This window comes from Corvus hawaiiensis, chromosome 2 (genome assembly GCF_020740725.1).
Source record: "Corvus hawaiiensis isolate bCorHaw1 chromosome 2, bCorHaw1.pri.cur, whole genome shotgun sequence".
In the NCBI taxonomy this organism is placed as follows: Eukaryota; Metazoa; Chordata; class Aves; order Passeriformes; family Corvidae; genus Corvus; species Corvus hawaiiensis.
In genome coordinates this window covers 44,184,522-44,206,204 of record NC_063214.1, presented here as the reverse complement: position 1 = coordinate 44,206,204, position 21,683 = coordinate 44,184,522, and the positions used below count along the sequence as shown (strand labels likewise).

General features: G+C 39.6%; 1 protein-coding gene across 2 annotated transcripts in view; it reads left to right on the top strand.

Moving 5' to 3' along the window:
* Positions 1 to 2,068: 2,068 nt before the first annotated feature.
* The window catches only part of TRPC6 (transient receptor potential cation channel subfamily C member 6), an 83,808-nt gene continuing 64,193 nt past the window's right edge, over positions 2,069 to 21,683 (top strand). Inside the window, exon 1 of one of the 2 annotated variants that reach the window (XR_007201748.1) lies at positions 2,069 to 2,300. Coding sequence is in view for 1 of the 2 variants with exons in the window: in XM_048295282.1 (XP_048151239.1) it covers positions 2,158 to 2,300 (143 nt within the window). In the remaining variant the exon portion in view is untranslated. The remainder of the gene's footprint in view (positions 2,301 to 21,683) is intronic. The other variant, XM_048295282.1, reaches the window with a different exon arrangement.

The following is a 21,683-nucleotide window of genomic DNA, read 5'->3' as shown; positions in this document are numbered from 1 at the left end:
GGAGGGGAAGGGGAAGGGGTGGGGGAGGGGGAGGGAAGGGAAGGGGGGGGGGGAGGGTAGGGGAAGGGGAGGGGGAGGGAAGGGGAGGGAACAAAAAGGTACCTGGAAGAAAAGATTTGAAACATCAGTCTAATATCAAATAGACTACTTGAAATAAAAAAATAACTGCAAACATTTTGGGAATATACAAAAAACACTAAGTGGAGAAGCACTGTCTCTTCATAACAGAGTAGAACAAATGGAATTAAATGGTTATGCACAAGAGCAGTGGAACACATCAAAATTCCTCCCATCACAAAGTATTCTAGAAAACAATTTTCTTTCAATAAAAATGTGAGATAATATTGACAACATATTTCTCAAATGCAAAGCCTGCACATAACTTCGTATTGTCTGTTTTTATAGTAATATGAAAGAAGAATCAGCATGAGAACTATAAAATACACATGGTATCATTGGTACTAAACTTCCTACTCAAAATGAAATATTCTTTAACAGCAAAAAAATTGGTTTGCAAAGAAGGGAAGATTTCTAAAACTCATTAGAATGTAATTTTGAGAGCTATAGTTAGGACAGAAGAAATTTCAGAAATTTGACTGCAGGTATTTCTGCACCTCCTCTAAAGACCACGTAAATGAGCTGCAGATCTCTTTACACATCTCTTCCTCTGGCAGTTTCAGTAGGTGAAACGAATCCCAGTGGTTCAGGAAGTCATTGAAACCATGGCCTGGCAGGGGCTGCTGGAGAGCACAGGCAGTGTCAGTCTGCTTTGCAAACGAGTGTACTGGGGCTTGCCCAGTTATTTTCTCAGTGTATCAATAAATCAGGGGAAGGTGTGCATGCCTAAAGAGTACAGGGCTGTGTGCTATTCCAACACAAACACTGGCAAGAATTCAGTATGTGAACATGGCCAGGGGTGAGGGAGTGATTTTATTTGGATGCACTAACTTTTTAACAATACACTTACAACATTTAATTCTAAATATTTCCTTATGAAATAGTAAGTACTATGTTTAATGTGAAAGATGCCTAAAGGTCAGATGTGAATTCTTCAGTGCCATGATTTTTTTCCTAGAAAAGTTATGTAATTATTTATTTGCAAAATATCATCAAACAAAGTGCTACCAGAGAAATACAAGTGGACTGAGTATTGCTTAAGTGTTATTACTGCAAAACTATTGTGCTGTTTTGTTTTGGGGTTTTTTTACTATGATATTTGATGTTTTGTCCCTGCTCTTATGTGAAATTATTAGAGGTGATTAAAAAACTGGCTCTTCTCCGAAACAGGTGAACAGCGCTTGTAAGAGGATGCTTCAGAGATAAAAGAAAGACGTAAAGAGCCTGAAAAGGAAGTGGAATTTCCAAGGAAATTTTCCACTTTCTGGGGAAGACTTAAAATTGCAGATTTTCTGGGTTTACTGGATTAGCATTCATTTTCACTGATGCTCTTCCTCGGCCACTTACACGAGGGCACAAGCACAGCGCAGGCTGTACTACCAAGCCACAATAAAGCCAAGCAAGAGCTCCTGTTCCCCAGCCGCGGGGAGCCACCGCCAGCAGCACCGCAGGTCCTGCCGAATTCCCACGGGAGCGTTCGGCGGGATTCATTTCAGACCACCACGGGCATGCCCTGGGAGAAGCGGCGGGAGGTCGGCACCGTCCCGGCCAGGCGGTCAGCGGGACACGGCCCCTGCCCGGGGCAGCGCTGCGGGGTCCGGCCGCCCAGGGTCGCTCGGGGCGCGGAGCCCCGGCAGCGCAGGTGGGACGGAGCTGCGGGCCACAGCTCCGCGGGGCCGGGGCGCTGCGGGCAGCGGCGGCCGGAGGGGGAGGCGCGCAGGGGGCACCGAACCCCCAGGGGAGGCGAGCGGAGCCCGCCGCCCTCCCACCTCCCGCCCCTTCCCTCCGGCCGGGGACAGCCGCGCCAGCTGACGCGCCGCAAACTTTCCTGCCCCCGCTCCGATCTGCGCGTCGCCTGCGGCGCGGCGGGCGGCGGCTCCGGCTGCCGGGAATCCCTTCCTGCCGGGGCGCGGAGCGAGCGGGGCCGCGGCGCTGCCGGGGGAGAGCCCAGAGCGGTCCCGAGCGCCGGCAGCTCCGCGCCGCTCCCGCCGCGCCCCGAGGGAGCCGCCGCGCCGCCCCGCACCTGAGCCGCGGGACAGCATGAGCCAGGCGCAGCCCTACGCCCCGCGCAAGGGCAGCTCCCCGGCGCCCGGGGCCAGGCGGAACGACAGCCAGGACTACCTGCTGCTGGACGCGGAGGTGTGCGAGGAGAGCGCACTGCCGCCCTACGCCTTCTACCCCGTGTGAGTCCCCTCGGACGGACCGGGGGTCTCTCCGTCCCTGCGCGGGCGCGGGGGGAGGCGGTGGCGGGACAGGCGCAGGCGGGCGGGGGTCACGGCGCGGGGCTGGGGACCGCTCGCGGGCAGCCGCGGGGGGAAACCTGTCATCTTCCCTCGGCCTCTCCGGGGGAGGAGCGGGGGAGCTGTGTTTGTAAGGTGGAGGAGCGCCGTGCCCGCCGTGCCCGGCTGGCAGGTCTCTGAGCTGACCGTGGTGCCTTCCCGCTGAAAGGGATGCGAAGGGTGGCTTGGGCTCAGCTCTGAAGAGCAGGACAAGAGACGTCGGTTGTACATAGAACTTACGGTATCTAATGGGTTTAATGCAATTACAGAAATTTTAACTCCTGCGATCGGTTGCTCCCACTGACAGAGCACACATTGCAGGTGTGTGCATAAAACCATCCTCCTTTCATTATTGCATTTTGTCAAAGCCACATAGCGTCGTGTAATTTCATGATGTGAGTTTTGGCAGGTAGTTATCATTTAAAGCAGAGTGCAAGAACATAAGCAATAAAAGCTAAATTACATAAACATAAATTACAAAGGTTCCAGGAACCACAACTTAGCATCCACGTCGACTGGCTTTCAGTGTTGACAGTGTCCCTCTGGTTGTGTGCTGTCAGCATGACTACTATAATTACCACTTGTTAATGCTTCTGAGGAGAAGCTATCCAACAGAGGGGGAAAATGGGTATTAAGCAATGCAAGATGAGTCCTAAAATCTCAGATGATTACCAGAAGATGTGTACTTTCTTTTGTACAAATTATATTTTATTGCTTAACTGGTAAATTCTAGTTATCAGTCTCTCCTAATATTTGCTGTTCTGTTTGTGAGCCACCTACCAGCCACTTGACAACTACCTGGATATAGGAAAGGAATAACAACGAGACTGGGAACACTCACAGTGTTTGAATATTTATAAACTCAGCTAAGAACAAGCAGAGTTTTCAGAATTTACTGCTGTATTGCTATTCTTAAGTGTCTGTGGATCACTGATTCACTGTGCTCATGTAGCTGTAACAGCATACATTATTGCACATTGGACTTAAACCCCATCTCAAAATATATGAATGCATCTGTCTAATGAATCCTTTCAGAAGAAAAAGCCTTATGATGTTTAGTTCAGATTGGTTCTCACTAGTGGACTAAAGCTTTGAACTAATATGGCAATTCCGAAGTTCTTTTGCCACGTACTCATTCAGAGTGGCTGTGCAGCTGTGAGAGGATAGATCTTGCATAAGTGTTTCAAATCATCTCTTCAAACAAAATCTGCAAGTCTGTGGGGTGCTGATATTTTCCCTTCAAGAGTGAAGTGAGAAAAGTGCCTGTGCTAGCAGCTCTTGGTCCAGCACAGTCCCAACGTGGAGATTGCCTCTCATCACCTCACAGTGGCCATAAGGAAAGCCTGCATCCTAATCAAGTTGCTCTGGAGAACAAGGATAGCACTAACCACAGGAAGTTATCAAGGGCTGGTTTTAGACATGCATGTTAGGCATGGTGAAGCTGTCCTTTGGGGTTTCTCTGGATGTGGAAAAGAATCGCTTCACAGAGGTCTGTAGCCAATGCCTACATGCAGCCACTGCCAGGACTTCCTTGGCTGGCAGGAATGAATGCAGTGAGTGAATAAGCTCCTCCAGGGTATGGTGATTACCAAACACAGTTTTTTGAATTCTTCTGCCTAAATTCCACCTACATCACATTTCAGGTACATTTTGCAGATGTGCTTTCTCAGCCAGAAGTCATTAGTTTTGCTATGGCTAAAAATTTAATAAATAATGAGGTGGGCCGTGTTTAGGATATAATCTTTATACTCTTTATGATCTACACAAAACAAGAATACTTTTCTACACTTTTTTTTTTTTTTTAATCTTCAAATTACTGGTAGTTCCTGATGTTATTGTGGTGATCAATGGAGAACAGTAATGCAGAGTACAGCTGATGTCCAAACAAAGCTGAATTGTACCTCCTTTTAAACATTATTGAGAGGGTAACACACGTACTGGTGTAACAGGGCATGTAACTGTTGCTTGAAAAGTAGCTTGATACTAAGGAATAGTTTTTCTCAAGTGGTGATTTAGTGCTAATGCTGATGTTACTGCATATGTTGTTTGTAGAACATGCTTTTCATGTGTTGTTTTGTGACTGCTGTTAAGTGCTGCAGTTTCTGGATGATAGTAAAAGTCCAAACAGTTTACAGAGATCTATTTCCTGTCTTTTAGCTCCTCTTTCTGGACAACAGCTTTATTGTATCCAAGGTAGCTGCTACCTTTATTATAAAAAAGATTTCAAGAAGGTAGCTTGAGCTCATCAACTGTGCCAAGTAGGGTCACACAGTCTTTTGGCAGTGTATAGAAGGCTTTTACCTTTTTATGTGGTATGATGCAAAACAAAATTCTAATGGAATTTTGTGCTGAAAAATCTTGCTTTTCTTTTCCATTCAGAACCTTAGGTAGGAAAACCACAATTTGGGCAATCCATAGAATTTGTAAATAAGTTGACTTCCAAAAGATGAGGCTACCTTTTAAGGCTTTAATAGGTATGTGTCAGAAATTATATGCAAGTAAACACTTTCTTTCTAGTAGTGCTCTTCCATCTAGTCATCAAGTCCTGCCCCTTGTGTATCAAGAAATACATTGCAACATACATATCAGAAGATTGATTCCTGGAATGAAAAAATGTGCATATGTTGGGGTTTTTTTCCTGTGCAAGTATTTCATTGGCAGAGTCCAATTTTGAAGTTTAAAACAGGATGGAAATCTGAGTGCTGATGTGCAGTAGGATTTGGAAGTGATAGCACTTGTATGTAAACTTCCCTGCTGAAAAAATGTTAGTGAAGGACAGATTGTCAGTGTACTAAGCTAATGAGAAGACACTTATCCAGTCAGACATCTGGTTATACTGCTTACTTATACCTTCAAATATTTTTCATTGTGAAAAAGAAACTTTTTCTTATACACGTGAGAAGGGATAATTGTGTATTAAAATGTCAGTTGTAAAGTAAATGAGGCACACAAATTATCAGATGAAAACAGGGGGAAAAAGGGTTCTGATGTGCATAACTGCCTTGAGGCATAGACTATTCCTCAACTTTTGTGGTTTTCCAATTAAGTGTTTCTCGGAATTACCAAACCTAATACATACTTAAAACCCTATTGTTTGTTGAATAATGTGTTTAATGATTTATTTCCTGCCTGCAATATAGCAGTTTCTGCCATTGAAATAACGTAATTTTTATATCTAGTCTCAACTGTCTTGCTTGAAATGACCTGTAAAATTATTTTCCAGACTCTTCATTAGACATAATCTCTTTAGGGAGTACTGTACAAAGTGGCAGCTGTGTTTCAGATTGTTAGCCTCTTTGATGAGATGCTTTGTCTTCTGAAAATATGTTGCTATAGCTTTGTTGAGATCAAAAAGGTAGACGAGTTGGTATGGAGGGGGGGTCGTTTCCTTTTATAGCCTGGAGTATGGAACAAATACACAAATCATCATGGGATTTAGGTTTGATGGATCTACTTCATACTGGGCACTGGAAAAAAAAAATCATGTCTGAATCTCTCATATTCTGGGTGACTAAATGTAGTCTCTGAGGTTTGGAGTAAAAGGACAACACCATTGTTATCAAGCCCCAGAAAATCCAGCTTTTAGTTCACTCTGCATATCTTGCAAGTATGTAGAAGAGAATGCTTCACTTTCAACATTACACATATGTTTTTTTATTTTATATTACATAGGCTTTTTCCCTCCACATGTGTTCACTTTCCATGAAGTCTTGTGAGATTTCTTGGGTTTAGTTGTTAGGCACTTTTGTGTTCACTGTGTACACTCACTAATTTAACAGTGAACTTCTTTGGTCAGCTACAATACCCAGTTTCCTATACTAATACTTCATAATCATTTTGCTTGAGCCATTGCAATATATCTGCAACTTTATTTATACCCTAACTCTCATGTAGTTACCAAATAAATGAAAGTTGCATCCCTGGGGGACCTAATTTTATAAAACTGGAAGATTTCCATGAAAATATAAGCAATTTGTTAAATTTGCATGAGGAAGGTGGAGTAGTGATTCAGAAATGCGTGGGATGTATATGGCATACTTTTCAATATAAATGTTAATAACCAGCATGCTGTTTGTCAAACACTCTCCCAGCAGCATTTTCCACCACAGAAGCCAAAGGTTATAATAACTGGCTACTTGAAGAATTCCTACTGATATTGGTATCCCCAAATAAAGGCGGTTTGGCATGGTGGGTCTGCGTCATCAGGCTGTGTTAGACTTTCCAGCTCTGCAAACATGAGCAAAAGAAAATTTTGGCAGTAAAACTATATTCATCAAATTCTTTGTAACTTGGTTTCATACCTCAGGCTGTTATGCAGTGCAAGGCAATGCCTTAGAAGGAGGCCTTAAACTTGAAGTGCATACAATGAGTCTTATATACAAGTTTGTGAACTTGCTTGTGAGTGTAGCCACTTGCACACAGAGTCTGCTCAACAGGAGGCTTAAAGGATTTGCGTTGATAAGCAGTATTTAAATGTAGGTTTTGAGAATTAAATGTGGACAAAAAGCTTAATGGCAATTAAATGACAGGCAGTGTTATCTGGGATGGATTAACATTTTTGTCATGCAGTAGAATGGTTATTATTTGTTTAGCACTGACATACACAATCAAGTATACTATTTTTAGTGAAATAAAATGCATGGAATATAATGTGAAGATGACTGACTAAAGTCTGGGCTTATTTTCTATATCCATTTCTGTACTGCTACCCTTTTTCATACCAATAGTGCAACTGTTAGCACAGCTCTATTGTAACCCCCAGTCTAATACATTTAAATGAATTTTTGTCATTTTTTGAAAAAAAAAAGGCAAGCTTTGGCATTAGGAATAAAATGTGAGATTTACTACGAGAACCCTAAGTGAAATAATGGCATATCAAGTATTGTTGGTTTTAGGTGCATTCTCAAAGCTATGTGGGAAGTGTGGATAGCTTCTTTTCTGGAAGAGTTGAATGTACTTCCCTTTTGTTTAAAAAAAATTACTCGTATGAATAAAATATCAGTGTTGTGGATGTGGATTTGCTGAGTGAAAGCTTTGTTGTGAATGGGTCATTTTTTAAATCTGGAATTGCAGTGGTGAAATAAAAGATGACAAATAATAATAGTAAAAGTGAATCATGAAGAAGTAGATGTGATGCCCACCTCTTCACTCAAACATTCCTTCAGTAGTGCCCTTAGTCATACCACTGCTCGTCTTTATGAATAATTAAATAAAAAACAAACCCAGCCTTGCCCACTGCCAGCTCAGACGAGCATGACTGGAGTTCTTTCTTGGTCTTGGAACTTGATTAAACACTGTGTTTGATGTCAGTATTTACCTTAGTGAAGAGAACAAAGAAGTGAGGATATTTAAAAAAAATATTTAGCATCTAGGAGGCCTTTCATGCAGATAGAAAAAAGGATCATAAACCAAAAGATCATGGCTGATCTGTAGAAAACAGAATACAGACCACAAGGTCTGGTGCTGCTGCAGCACTAACAATTTTGCAGAGTATTGAAACGGGAGAATTTTCATAAAGCTTTGTGCTTTGTTACAAAATCATAGAAGGGTTTGGGTTGGGGGAGATCTTATAGATCATTTAATCCCAATGCCCCTGCTATGGGCAGGGATGCAACCCATGAGATCAGGTTAATCAGAGCCCCATTGAACCTGGCCCTGGATACTTCCAGGGATGGAGCATCCACAACTTCTCCGGACAACCTGTTCCAGTTGTCTCAGTACCCTCTGAGTAAAGAATTTCTTCCTAACAGCTAATCTAAATCTCTCCTGTTTTAGTTTCAAGCCATTCCCTCTTGTCCTATCACTATCTGCATGTGTCACATCAGCTTAGCTAGCAAATAGGTAAGTGCCCAGCAGGCTGAAGGGGTGGATTCAGAGCTGGTCTGTTCCCTCCTTTTGTCTTCTGTCAGCACTGGTGTTAGTTAGAGGAACACTTGGTTGTGCTGATTTTTCTCCTGGCCCAGCCTGGGTTTCTCCTGTTGTGCACACTGACTGACTTTAGGACTGATGTCTGACTGCTTAGCAGGTTTTCAAAGGGGAAGATTCCCTTTGAGAGGTGATTTATGTTTTCTTTTCCTTCTGTAAGATGTTCATCTGCCACCAGCATGTTTCAGCTTTTCTATGATTTTCCCCGCCTTATTTGGAACAGGTAGCCAGGCCAGACTGATAAATTTTGTCAGTCCTACTCTGTGTACATGTCCTAGACCTGCCAACTAGTAATAGCTCAATACTTGGAGCTTTTTGTAAGGCTCTTGCAGTGCACTGCAAACAAGCCCATTGCATAGAGTCCAGCTGTCAGCCTTACAGCTGTGGGGTGCTTGGCTGCAGAGAGAGAAGTTCTTACAGCAGCAATGCTTTAAATCATGGGTTACATCAGGCAAACACCTCTACAGCACCTGGCAGGTCACAGGAAAATGTAACAGTGGTATCACCAGTGTGAATCTAGGAAATAGTTTTAATTGAGGTACAGCTTGTGGGAGGATGCTTTGGAAAACTGTCCTCATGAAGCTCAGAAGGCCTGTGCCAGCGAGACCTGTGCTGTCAATGTCACAATTACCACTTCTTTGCTAATTGTGGTGTGGGAAAGTGCCTTCCCCATGTGCCTATGCACACACCAAGTCATGTATAGCAGAAGCCCCCACTTCTAGTGGGGGTCTGTGGTGGGGACAGTGTCTGGTATGTGTGATCACTCAGCAGTGGCTTCCTGCATCCATCCCACACAAACAGCTCAGTTCGAGAGAGAAATATGACTTGCAAGTCCCACCACACAGACAGCTTAGTGCCATGGAGAATCCAGATATTAGTTAAAATAGTGGATTTTAGGTTTTTCCTAAGCTTTTGCAGTATGTGCCAATGTTTAGGGTTACAAGTTTCTAACCATGTTTAGTGATTTATCTGGGATCTGAACCATTGCAGTGCTGATTTTTTTCTTGGTAATTCTTTCAGAAAACACAGTAAACTTCTATGAGACTTGTTCCTAAGCAACTGTTTTTCATGATAGATGATTATAAACCCATTTCCCTTTTCTGTTTTTCAGTGCAGTAATTGATTTTCTGTACTAGTTTAATTCCACTCTGCTAATCTTTAGTTATGTGCTTTTTTTTCCTTAAGATAACTTAAAATTACTTTTGATTTTCAAGTGTTATAAAAAAATTTCTTAATGAAAGAAACATGTACTAGGAATTTCTAGTGTATTATCTTCACTTGCTGAGGTTGTTGTATTGTACATGAGTTGAAGTTATGTTTCTTTGGGGTTTTTTCCATCTGGATTTATTAATTTATAGTTAATTCCAGCGAAACTACAATGATCCAAGTAAATTACCTATAAAAAGATTTTGAAATGGTAATTGAAATGTTCTAAAACTTTATTTGGGGATATGTGGGAGAGGAGTTCTTAAAGTTACATGTGTGCTATACTGGTGGTGCTTATTCAAAGAGAAACCCTGTGCTCTGAGAATTCTCCAGCTTCTCTTAGCCCTGAAGGATAAATCTGAACGCTCAAGGATCTGCCTGCACCACGTCCACTGCTTGTCTTTTGCTTTCCTCTGTCCTGTAGGAGCGCATAGAATAGGATGGTTCCTCAGAGGGTCCAGGCTCTGCAAAGGACCACCTTGTTCCACTGGTGAGTGGATTACCTAATTATCTTGACAAATCAGATGCAAAAGGCAGGATGTGGGAAGGCAGCAATGGCTCTTTCTCTCTGTAGATTTCCTGTTCCTCTCCCTTTAAGAACAAGTCTCCTGTTAATTACTCAGGACAGTTTTGGAAGACTGCTGCTCTTGAGCATTTTAGAGTGAGTCTTGTGGGTCTCAAGTGAGTCTTAGAATAATACTTCTCCCCATACAGTACACAATTTTGTTTTCTCTCTTTTAAGTGTAGAAATCTGAGCTAAAATATGCAACAACCATTGACAAAAATGCAATCAAAATGCAGTAGCACTTACACAACTTAGGTAATATGACTTCATTTTCAAGTAGTAGGCATGGAGTGAAACTTTTCAAGGATACTGGGTATTTTGTATGGCCTCTCATTGTGAGATGTTCTCACTTCAGGATCTTAAAAACTAAACCACATAATATCAAAAGCTCTGGAAATCTTGGGCTGTAATCTGTGTTACTGTTCAAGTCCCTTGAATGTTGGTGAGGCTGGGAGTCTGTAACAACCTCTTGCTGGCCAGGGAAGACTAAGGAGTGGCAACAACATGGCAGATACAGTGGAGCAAAAATAGCAGTATCTTGAACTGAGATCTAAGCAACGAATAAAAAAACCAAAAATTAGGAGGGAACAGGGAATTAAGTTTCTGAAGATACAGTCTATATTATTTGAAACACTTTGTGGAGCATTTTTAACAAAAAAGTCAGCAATAGCAGTATCTGCAGGTCTGCAGAATGAATGCTGAATATGGTACAAAGCTGAAGAAGTTAATGTTCCCTACTAGTCTTCAGAAAAGAATTTAGAGGTTTAATTCAGAAAGGTATTTAATCATTTATCAACATCTGATGTAAGCACATTTTTGGGTAAACAGCAAATGATGTGACAGAGAAATTTCAGAACTTCTTTGTATGTTAAAATAATAATGATCTTACCTAACAAGTTGATATATAAAATATACACTGGGATTTCTTACCCCACAGCCATTTCTGTCCTAGAATCAACAGCAGCGTTTAATGCATAACAGGAAGAGAAACTTAAAAAAATAATCTAGGCAGGGATTTACAGAGACAGCAAGGCTAATGTCTCTCATCTTACAAAGCTGTCTGTGGATCTTTGATGACCTGAGGTTTCTATGTTACTGATTTTACATCAAATCTAAAAACTAGCAGAAATTTCCCTAGTTATTGGTGAGAGCATTGATAATGCCTTAGAGGGAAAGAATATCCTTTGTGGTTTCACTAGCTTTTTGCAGGATTTGTGACATGACTCCATGGATCAATGAAGACAGTGCTGGTAGCAGGACTGCTGGGTATCTGTGTGCCTTTTTCAACCTCTGTCTATGACAAGACTTCTTACTCCATGCATACAGGTCTTGATATCTCCAGAGGGCCGGAAAAGGCATGGAAGTACACACTGAGGAAGGGGGGAAATAGACTCACTGCAGGGGTATATGGTCCAGTTTCTGTATGTATTTAGAGACATAAGAACAGTTTGGGGAATCAGAATTACATGACAGATGCAGCTGCAAAGTATCTTTTTTGAGTGAGATGTAATTTCTGAATAATTTCTATGTCTGGAATAATTCTTTTGAATCTATCAATATTACATCAGCAGAGGGAGAATGTTGCCCCATATACAAATTTCCAGCCAGACAGCCCCTGGGCAGTGGCACAGTATAGCTGACTGCTCTTTATTGTAAGAAGTATGGAACAAGATCTGTGGTGCTGAATGTCACCTGAAAATGGAAATGTGTCCATATGTGCTAGCTCACATCCAGACTCAGGAGCAGGCTGCTGATTGTAAGGAGCATGAGCTGGCTCTTTTGGTGTTTGATACAGGGTTGGGATCCTGCCTCTGTGCCTGCTGGGGTTGTACTGCTCTGCTATACCTGAGAGAGCAAGCAGTTAAGATCATTCTAGCTGTGTCATCACATTATACTGCCTGCTTGTTCAGGTAAGCACAGCTTTTTGTTATGCTCACTGGGCCTATTCTCATGTTGCTCTACTCATAACATTTGTCCTGAACATAGGCAATGGGTCATTAGTGGAATATGTTCCAGTGTACTAACAGGTGCCATTGTCTTGGCTGAAGAGTCAGTGATCAATAGGATCACCTTACCTCTTGCTCTGCTTCATAACCGCTGAACCCAAGACTGAGACACAAGGTAGAAAAAACCATGGAAGTATCTACTACTGTTCTGTATTCTTGAAAATATCAGTTCTGAGAATATGAGAAGCAGTAAATATGAAATTATGACTGCTAAATACCTTACAAAAAAGGCAAGGTGCTAAAAATGATGTAACTGGAAGGGATGTTTAAAAGGAATTTACAAAGTTATGGATGTACAAAATAAGAATGCCTTTTTTTCCCACCTGTCTCCACTCATCAATTAACAGCTTCCTAAAAATTCAGTGTAATTTCCAGAAAGCAGCAAAGACAGATGAAGCTGCTGTATATTCTCATGCACAGGAATGGGACATTGCAGAGTGGTGGAGAGGGATGATGGAACTATTTTCATGACACTTTTCATGTGCCGCATCTAGAGAAATGATATGAGGACTAGATTAACTTTATATCCCAGACATTATTGCTGCATGGCTTTCTGTTCCTCACTTTTGTACTTACTGCTGCTCCAGAGAGTACATAGAATAACACTTACAGGAGGATCATGAGGAAAAAAAATCCAATTTCTAAGTAAACAAGAATTTTAAGTAAAACTCTGAAAGTGCATGTTTTGTCTTTTGGGTTTTTTTCCTTTCCCCGTCCCTTCTTCTGGGATGTCACCTCGTATGCTTGGCAAAACAGAACAATTTCATTTTTCCAATAGAGAATATAGATGAAGGCTGTGTTCACATTTTCCCAAGTCCTATGTAAAAATGAAAGCTGAGTAAGTCTGAAACTTCTGTTCATGTGGAATGTTACTGGTTTTGTATCTGTTTTCATGGTTTAAGAAATTACTTTCATTCTTATTTTCCAAATAAGTCTTGACAGCGCTGTTCTCAGAAGTATTCTCCATTGGCTTTTTGATCAAAAGTGTTTCAATGTGTCTGAAATAAGAATGATGAAGCTGCCATGAATCATGCATGGGTTGATTCAATAATAATTGCTTTTGGATTCCCCCCTCAGATGGCTGTAGAGAGGGCAGTTCCAGCTCTCTGCTGAACTCTTTCCTGCACTGCATACGTGACTTGACTCCCTTGGCAGTTGGCAGTACTCAGAGCGTATCTGCTTGCTGGTGTTCAACTCATGGTCTTCTCTCAAGAGACCAGCCCAGCCAAAGCAATTGTGACCAAAACTACAGCTGTGTCTCCCTTCGGTAGGAAAATGTAGCTAATTGTGCTGTGGAACTGATGCAAAGTTGTACATTTCAGATGAGTTACAAAGCAGCCATACAAATGCTTTCTTCTCCTCTACAGTATGAAAGTTTGGGTTCAGGTAACCTCCCCTTCTCTCCTTCACTTTATTGTATTTGGTTAAAATGTATTTGGTAAGCGAAGTTAGGCAGTTAGACAAGCAAGAAGAATTCCTGATAAAAGTTTTTGATTTTCAGAACCTGTATACACCACCAAATTAATGGAAAGGCCACTTTGATTCTTATTTCTCCTGGTGTAGTTTATTTCTTCATCAGAAGAGTTTCCTTCCATCCCAACAAGCTGCTATTGTATGGGTCTTAACTCTGCAATTAGTGTCCATGCAATTTCATGCTAAAAAATGCTGTACGTTGTTATTCTGCTTTGTTTCACTGGATTCTCTGGATGTTAGAATCATCATTCTTTATCACTTAAAACTATTTAACTAGAAAAAGTTTTCATTAAATTACAGTTCTTCTCCAGAGAATGTTACAAATCCAGTATAATTTGATAATAAGTAGAACCATGTGAGAACTGGTTTTGATTGGTATTTACCATTGCACCCAAAAGTCAGTGCTCCAAAATCTTTTAGTTGGAATAAATGTATCAGTTTGAATAAATACCCCTTAGGAAAATTTCCCATCTCTATATTTCACCATAGTGAATTAATTAGCAGTGAGGTAGGTGCTTGGGATATCAAAGACCCAGGTGCAAGACCCAGTTCAACTTGGGAAGAACAGAAATCCCAATCCACAACAGCTACCTGCCAGAAAAATATTAGCAAGGAGGAACTGTTCTTCTGTCTGTTCCTTATGCTTTTTCTTGAAGATTAAGGTCTCAAGGTTTTTTCAGTATGTGTTGAAACTTTATTTCTCCCCTGTGAAAGCAAACCTCTTGATTTCATTTTAGCTGTAATAACAGTCTTTGTCAAGTGATTGTAAAAGCTCCCTATGCTATTCTATTATTATTACCTAACTGGAGAGCAGCAACAGCTAATGACATTGTCATATAACTAACTAGTTCATGGATTTCTTCTGTTCTGTGGGATCAAAGGCAACATGGTGGTCAATGGAGGCCAGGGCCTTTTCATCTCTTCTGAGTGACAACTTTTGCAAATGTCACATATTCTGCAAAATATTCTGCGATTATGAAGTAACAGTAGCTGTTAAAGGTCTCATTCTATGCCTTTGATCTATCAAATCTGATCACAGCTCTCTTTTATATTGTTATATATAATGTTCACCATTACATCTCAGGTCTGAGAAAGGCAAATGATCTTTTCCTGCTGGAATTGAATGCGTGGCTTGTCACCAATTGTGTTTTCACTAAAAGTGTCACTGAGGTCATGATACCAAGTACTTTTTTTGTGTGTAGCAGGGAACAATAAACATCATCATTGTTTCTTTATTCTTATGAGGTAATTAATTTTTAATAACAGTAATTACAGATATTAGAAGTAACCCAATTCCTTTTTTTATATTGTTTTCCCTTTTATGTAAGCACACATTGAAATGCTAAGCTCTTCTGCAGGAACTCTTCTTTATCCTGAAGTTATACTGCTGCAATTTTTATTGTATGTGTGTTAAGGTAAATTTAATGATATTGCATGGATTCTTTAATTAGAAGTACATCACATTTGCATAATGAAAATGGCTTATTTCTAACATAGATGCAGGAGGAGTATCAGTATTCACACTCCATTATTTTCCCACAAACAGAGTTGTTAAAAAAAATGGTCTCCTGGACATGAACACTGTATATTGTGCAAATCTTTGTTTTATCTAAGAAGGAAAAGTTTGTTTAGATCTAGTTTTCTCTCTGAAGTTAAAGTTAGTGTCAGCCTTTCATTGTTGGTTGAGTTACTAATGCAGTTTTTCAGTGAAATGTTAATTTTGTAGAAATACGAGGTCAGACCAAGATTCATGTTAGGTGATGGACACATTTCATTGTGCTACAGAGTATAATGAATGAACAAATGGATAAGCACACTAAGTTCCTGAATCAGTGAAATGTGGCTGCTAGAATAATCTTACCCATTACTGTTTTCTCAATTGTATTTGCTATATTATTGCATATCTGTGTTATTTGATACACAATTATCTCTAGATTCATTGCTGTCTTTGGTATAGTTATATTGTCTTCTGCTTTTTTTGCAAAGAACAGACAGCTTACTGTTTGTCCTTCCTCAGGTGCTGAGCAGAAAATGTACATGCTGCTTCTGCAGAAGGGAGTTCTCTGTCACTAAACCCTAATCACTCATCCAATTCCAATAGATTTTCCTATTGCTCTTTTCTTTTCAGACATTTACAAGATCTTTAGTACTTTTTCCTGTACTCTGAGTAGTCCTGAGGTTGTTGGTTGTAATTCTTCTTATCAGTTGTTTACATGGCTTTCATTTCATATCCAGTCCCCTTTATCCACAATTTCAAGCACTCATAAATTACCATATTATTCTAGTTCTCCTGCAATCATAAGACATATATTCAGCATGCAGGATCCATGATGTTAAAATCTATATTTTTCTCCCATCCTTATTTTATTGGCAGTTTTCCTCAGTTCAGAGCCGTCACCCATGACAGATCAAGATCAGTGAGAGATACACAAAAGAGAATATATTGAAAGATAGTACAATTATAAAAAGGAATAGCATCTGAAGTAAAAAAGAATATGCTCTGAATAATATTTCAGCATGAAAAATTCTGAGTGTGGAGACTCTTCCTAGGAATTTGATGAGATCTCAGGGTTGTTCTATTTAATATCTGCAGCTCTCCTCAGATTTCAACTACATTTGATATAAGTAGTCAGATTTTCAAGAAATAAATACAGACTGAATAGGTCTTCTGAGAGTAAAAGAAATAGTCAATTTTTGATGACAGCCCAGAAGCTGAAAAATCTGATTAAAGCATAATTTATTCCTGTGTTGGTTTGCTAGTTCAGTGCTGACTGGAGGGCACGTTGATCTGCCATAGCCCTGTTGCAGACTCACTATTTTGTGTCATACACTGTAGGCTTTATGGGTAAACCCTGCAGGTGTATATCCCCTTATTTAATTAAAAACTTTTTCATTTTGTTCCACTCTCTTCTATCTTTACTTGCATTGCACGTGGAAATATTGGAGTAATCTTAGTTGCCACGTTGTTTCCTGTCTAGGATTCACACTTTGCAACTTGATGGAGTTTTGTTGTAAGCTCTGTGCTATAGAGGATAAGAACAATTCTACTGAGGCTCTTGTGCACATTTTTCTGCACAGTAGTCTTGGTTTAGAAGCAATAAAAAAATGTGACTATCTAAAATTAATAAAGGCTTATAAAAATAGAAAGTGAAAGTAATGTATTTACGCTTGTTACCTTTGACAGCATTTCTCTGACCAAGTAGCAGAGGAAGCAGCTACGTAAAGAGATGTCTTTTTAAGGTGTTTGACATGACTTATCATTCTTTTCCTAATAATCTCAAGCTCTCCTATTCAAGATGATTTTTGTATTTCTCTGACCTTTTTTGCTGATACAGTACCCTATTGCCTGGAATTACAACTGTAAAATAAACTGTGCTAAAGGTAATGGTGAAAATTGTGTCTGACTCATGCCAGAAGTAATTCATACCTCTAGAAGAACAGGGAAGAAGAAGAAGAAGATGAGACCTTGTGAACATGAGAGTTTGATCTGAATTCTGTTCAGCATTTCACCTTGTGCTTGAATTCCCCCATGCAATTTCTGGATTGCTGTATTGCAGTGATTTAGATACATTCAGTGTCTAGGATGAGATCTATTATCTGTACTGTTTGATAAATGTTTGTTTTCCTTCCTTTTATAGACATATGTATAGAACATATGCATATGCCCATACATGTCCCCCTTTTTCCCTTTTTGAAAATAGATGGCGTTAAATGGAATTAAGGGAAATTACCTTCTGTCATTAATTGATCAAGGCAGAGAGAGCTCAGCAGAGCTCTTGACAATTCCAGCACAAGCTTGTGTTGTTATCCTGTCACTATTGTCGTGTTCCTCATCTGCTGAAAGTTCTGTGAATAGGTGCTCTCTGGACCTTACGTGATATAAATTGTGTAAAGGCAGTCAGGAGTTCCTTCTCCCTCCATGTCACATGGTACCCCTAAGGGTCCTTGCAGCTTCTGAGCTAAGGAAATGTATGGCACTTCTGGCTGAATATCCTTCAGCAGGGTTACCCAAAGATGCATAGAGGGACAGGGAGAAGATAGGATCATGTCTCTGTCCCACAGGTACATAAAAGAGGTGGCTGAGGTAGCCAGCCTTGTGGGGTGCACCTTGTACATACAGAACTGTTTTATCTAGTTGGGTTTTTGCAGTGTCATGTTAGCCACCACATGCTCATTTGTATCTTTTAAATGCCAGGTGACATTGTTTAGAGGCTTAGACAGCTTGAGCATGAGTTTAGCAGGAATCAGCACGTGTAGCATCATGCCTTTTAAATACAAGGCTACAGAATAACTGAAGTGGAGTCTTCCCAGTGCTGAAGCACCCTTTGTTATTTGCAATAATGTGAAGTACTGTGCTCTAACATTTGGCAAGTGATTGCAAACATAAGCAAACCAGTTGAGTAAGAGTGTGGCATTTTCAAATGAGGCCCTGCAGAGCTAGAGACACAAATATCTACTGCTGGAGTTTAAATTTGTTGTTGTCTGGAAAGAAGACAAGATTCTCGGGTTCTTCTATTGGCCAGCCATATAAAGTTGGGAAGGAAAAGCAGGTGTTATCAAGCACTGTCATAGGTAGGTCTTGTTTGCAACCCTGAAATCAGTTTTAATTCCTGTCTTTCAGTGTATGCTGGCTGATCACTTCATAGTTTTTTGCAGTTCCCAAAACCAAGTTGTTATCTGTACAACTCCCCAAGATGTGGAAAGAAAAAGAAAGTGCTCTGTAAAGCTCACCTGCTGCTGGTAGATCATGACATTAATAAGGAAAGCAATTAAATATTGTTTAAATACTGGAAAAATAAGCGTATGTTGAAGAGGCTGGAACTGAAGCATAAGACATGAACCTTTTCAAAGAAGTGAATTAAACATATGACTGCAGCACTGAGGATGCAGCAGTTCAGCAGAATATCATAGAACCTCGTTTGACAAAAGCAACAGTAGCTTTATAATGTCAATGTTAAGATGGAGAGTGCCACAGTTGTCCTTTTGGTTTGCCCAGTTTCTTCATTCTGCTTAATCACAGCTGCCAACCAGAGTGATTTTTGTGTCTGTGGAGGCAAAATTCCGGACTTAGGAAGCAGGCAAACAGTGTTTCAGAAGCTGCTGCCTCTTGTGATGCTGTCTCTGAGTATAGGGGCTCCATTCAAGCAGAATAGTTATTAATTTATGACGAGGAATGCACGAAAGAATCATTGTTAACAGCTTAAAATGAGAGGACTACAAGGCATTTGATAGCTATTAGTTTGTTTTGACAAATGGGATTCTTTGCACTTAAATTGCAGTTCTGTAAGCTTTTTAATTCATCTGTACACAAAAGGTATGGAGGGAGCAGTGGAAGTAATATGAAAATGTAAATTATCCAAGCCTACCCCTAAATGTGTATTCAACCTTAAGACCCCTCCAATTCAGAAAGCACTTGACCCTGTGATTAATCTTAATGGTTTTAAGGCAAAGTGAAAATCAACAAACTTCTTTAATAAACTTAGACTTTAGTTGCATAAAAGGAAGTGGAAAGAACCCATTCTGATATTTTACTATTCTTTTGCTTTTACAAAAATATTTTTTCTAGTTTCACATGTGTAGTGCAATCATTGTACTGACCTTAAAAAAATAGTTTTAAATATACTAAACCAATTATTTTAATTTTCCTGGTGTGCATATTGTACCACACTCCTGAACATGATTCTGTCATTCTGTGCTTCTGCAGAGTTTTAATCATTTTTATGATTTATTATCTTTGGAAGCAATAAAATAAATTTTCTGTAGTATTTAATTGAATATTAATGAGTCACTTAATAGAGTTGATAATAATATGAGTGAGAAATTTTGAAAGACAAAAATTTATTTCTGGCATTTAACATTAGTTAACAGCATTCATACAATTTGATAGAAGGATGGGTAGGCATGGAAGTATTATCCTTTTATTGAGCTAATCTGTTTCTGTATGTGGATTTTATAAAGTGTGTTATAAGGCTTTAATGCACTTGTCAGTTTTGCAGACTTAAAGGGGTTAAAAACATGAGTTGATTTGCATAAATAAAGATTGACAGATGATTTGGCATAATGAGCAGTAGGACTTTTATCTCCTAAGAGGTTTTATTGACTGTAAAGTATTAGAATGAGAATTAATTTAACACTGATGCTTTCTTTTTGCTACCTGAGATGATTTAAACATGTCAGTAGTGGTGTTAACTCACAGTAGAGTCAGTGCAGAGAATTACAATGTTTCATGCCTGGTTGAAGAAGAAGAAATCGAGAATAAGGGCTGACTAAAGGGGAAAAAATTGGCCACTAAATTAATTTCAAAGAGCAATTTGTAGTACTTACACACTAAAACCTAGATATATCTGAGAAAGTCTTTAAAAACATAGAGCGTATATTGGCTTTAGACAAATTGTTGAAGTATCTACTGCCAGAACTTCAGATATTCTTACAGATGACAGTCAAGATGGGAAAACCAGTGCTGTAGTTTTAGAGTTCTCTTGAAGTAGCATTGAAAATTGTATTTGAGAGAGAGGTAATTTTCAGCTTAGTTTATCCATCTCACATCTCTGCAGTTTGTTTATTGCAGATGAGCTGTATTTGACTGGCTGTGGCTGGACTTATGTAACACTTTCATTTCTAGTTAAAAAACTATACTCTGTTTCCCACATTTCTCCAGATATTTACCGGTTGACTTTTTCTTGTGCAGGCTGAAAGGTTGTGTGGATTCTCGATTACCTGGATGGCTTACATTCTTACTGATAAAACTGTCTTTTGTGTGTGTCTTATGAGGGGTGTTGTGTTTTGATTTGAGAACCTTAATAATTTGCATTTTTAGTAGTTAAGTGGATGACTGGATGGTTTCTAATTTGCAAAACTACAAAAAATAACTTTACTGTCATCCACTTTCTTTAATGACAGTTCAGGCCTCTTTATGTTTATCTTTGGAGTTCCTATCAATTTACAAAAACATTTCTTTGGGATCATGGTACAGATGATGTCATAAATGCAATTAAGTGAGACATAGATAAATATTATGGGGATAATGGGGCATTTATGCATGTCATCATAACTGGGAGAAGATCAGTGGTTTTGTAACAGCTTACACCATCTGGAGATCATCCTTATTTATGGCATTGACTGTGGGAAGGGAGCAGTGTTTGTGCAAAGTTTATATAGATGGACAACACTGAGAAGACCAACTTATTATGAACTTAAAAAAGCTATTTTTTCATACATGCAAAGCCCTCCAAATAGTAAATTTATTTTGAGATTATGAAGATTCATTTTTCTGATTATGGATGTTAATTTTGTAACACCACTCATAGAATGAGGAACTTACTTCATGGGCAGCTATAACTACTGTGAGAATAAATGTCTTTGATTATTTGTATCTGACACTAGATTTAAAAGATCTGTGATTTTGTGACTTTCAAGTGGATTTCCTAATGTGAGCTCTTCAAGGTCTGATGACGTTGCCTGTGTATGATTGTGGAAGAATGTTTTTATGTGCGTTCTCCCAAAATTTATCCTGAATCTGAAAAAGTACTAGTCTGCCAGCAACTCATTTAGCTATATTTTTCCAGTTATGAGTGTAATAACTTCAAGGAAAGTTAGTGGTGACCTTCAAGCCTGAAAAACACTGAAACATTCTCAATTTTGAAGTTACATCTCAAGATATATAGTCCACTTTCAAGCTGGGAGCTTTCGTTAGGGATTTCTATATTCTGAGTTGATGTATTTTTGATTTTGGGGGTTTCTGAACCAGATAGAGATCATGATTTGTTTTTCTGCAATAGGTGAAGGTTTTCAGCTCAGGGCAAATGGATACTCTTTGACATCTTTATCCTAGGATGAGTTTAGTGAAGCAGATTATTATCTATGCTTCCTTTACTCTAAAATGTCCATTTCAATGACCAAAATTCCTGTTTAGAGCCTGAAGGCATCATTGCACTTGACACAATAATTCACAATAGAAAGGCTCTGTAACATATTCTCATGTGGGTATTGAAATGTCAAAGGGTCATGTAGATCACCAGCTAGAGTCCATTAAAATTAGAAACTCTTTCACCTTGGAACAAGCTTGAGCATCCTAAATGTGTTCAATAACTAGAAATTTATGAAATATGATCA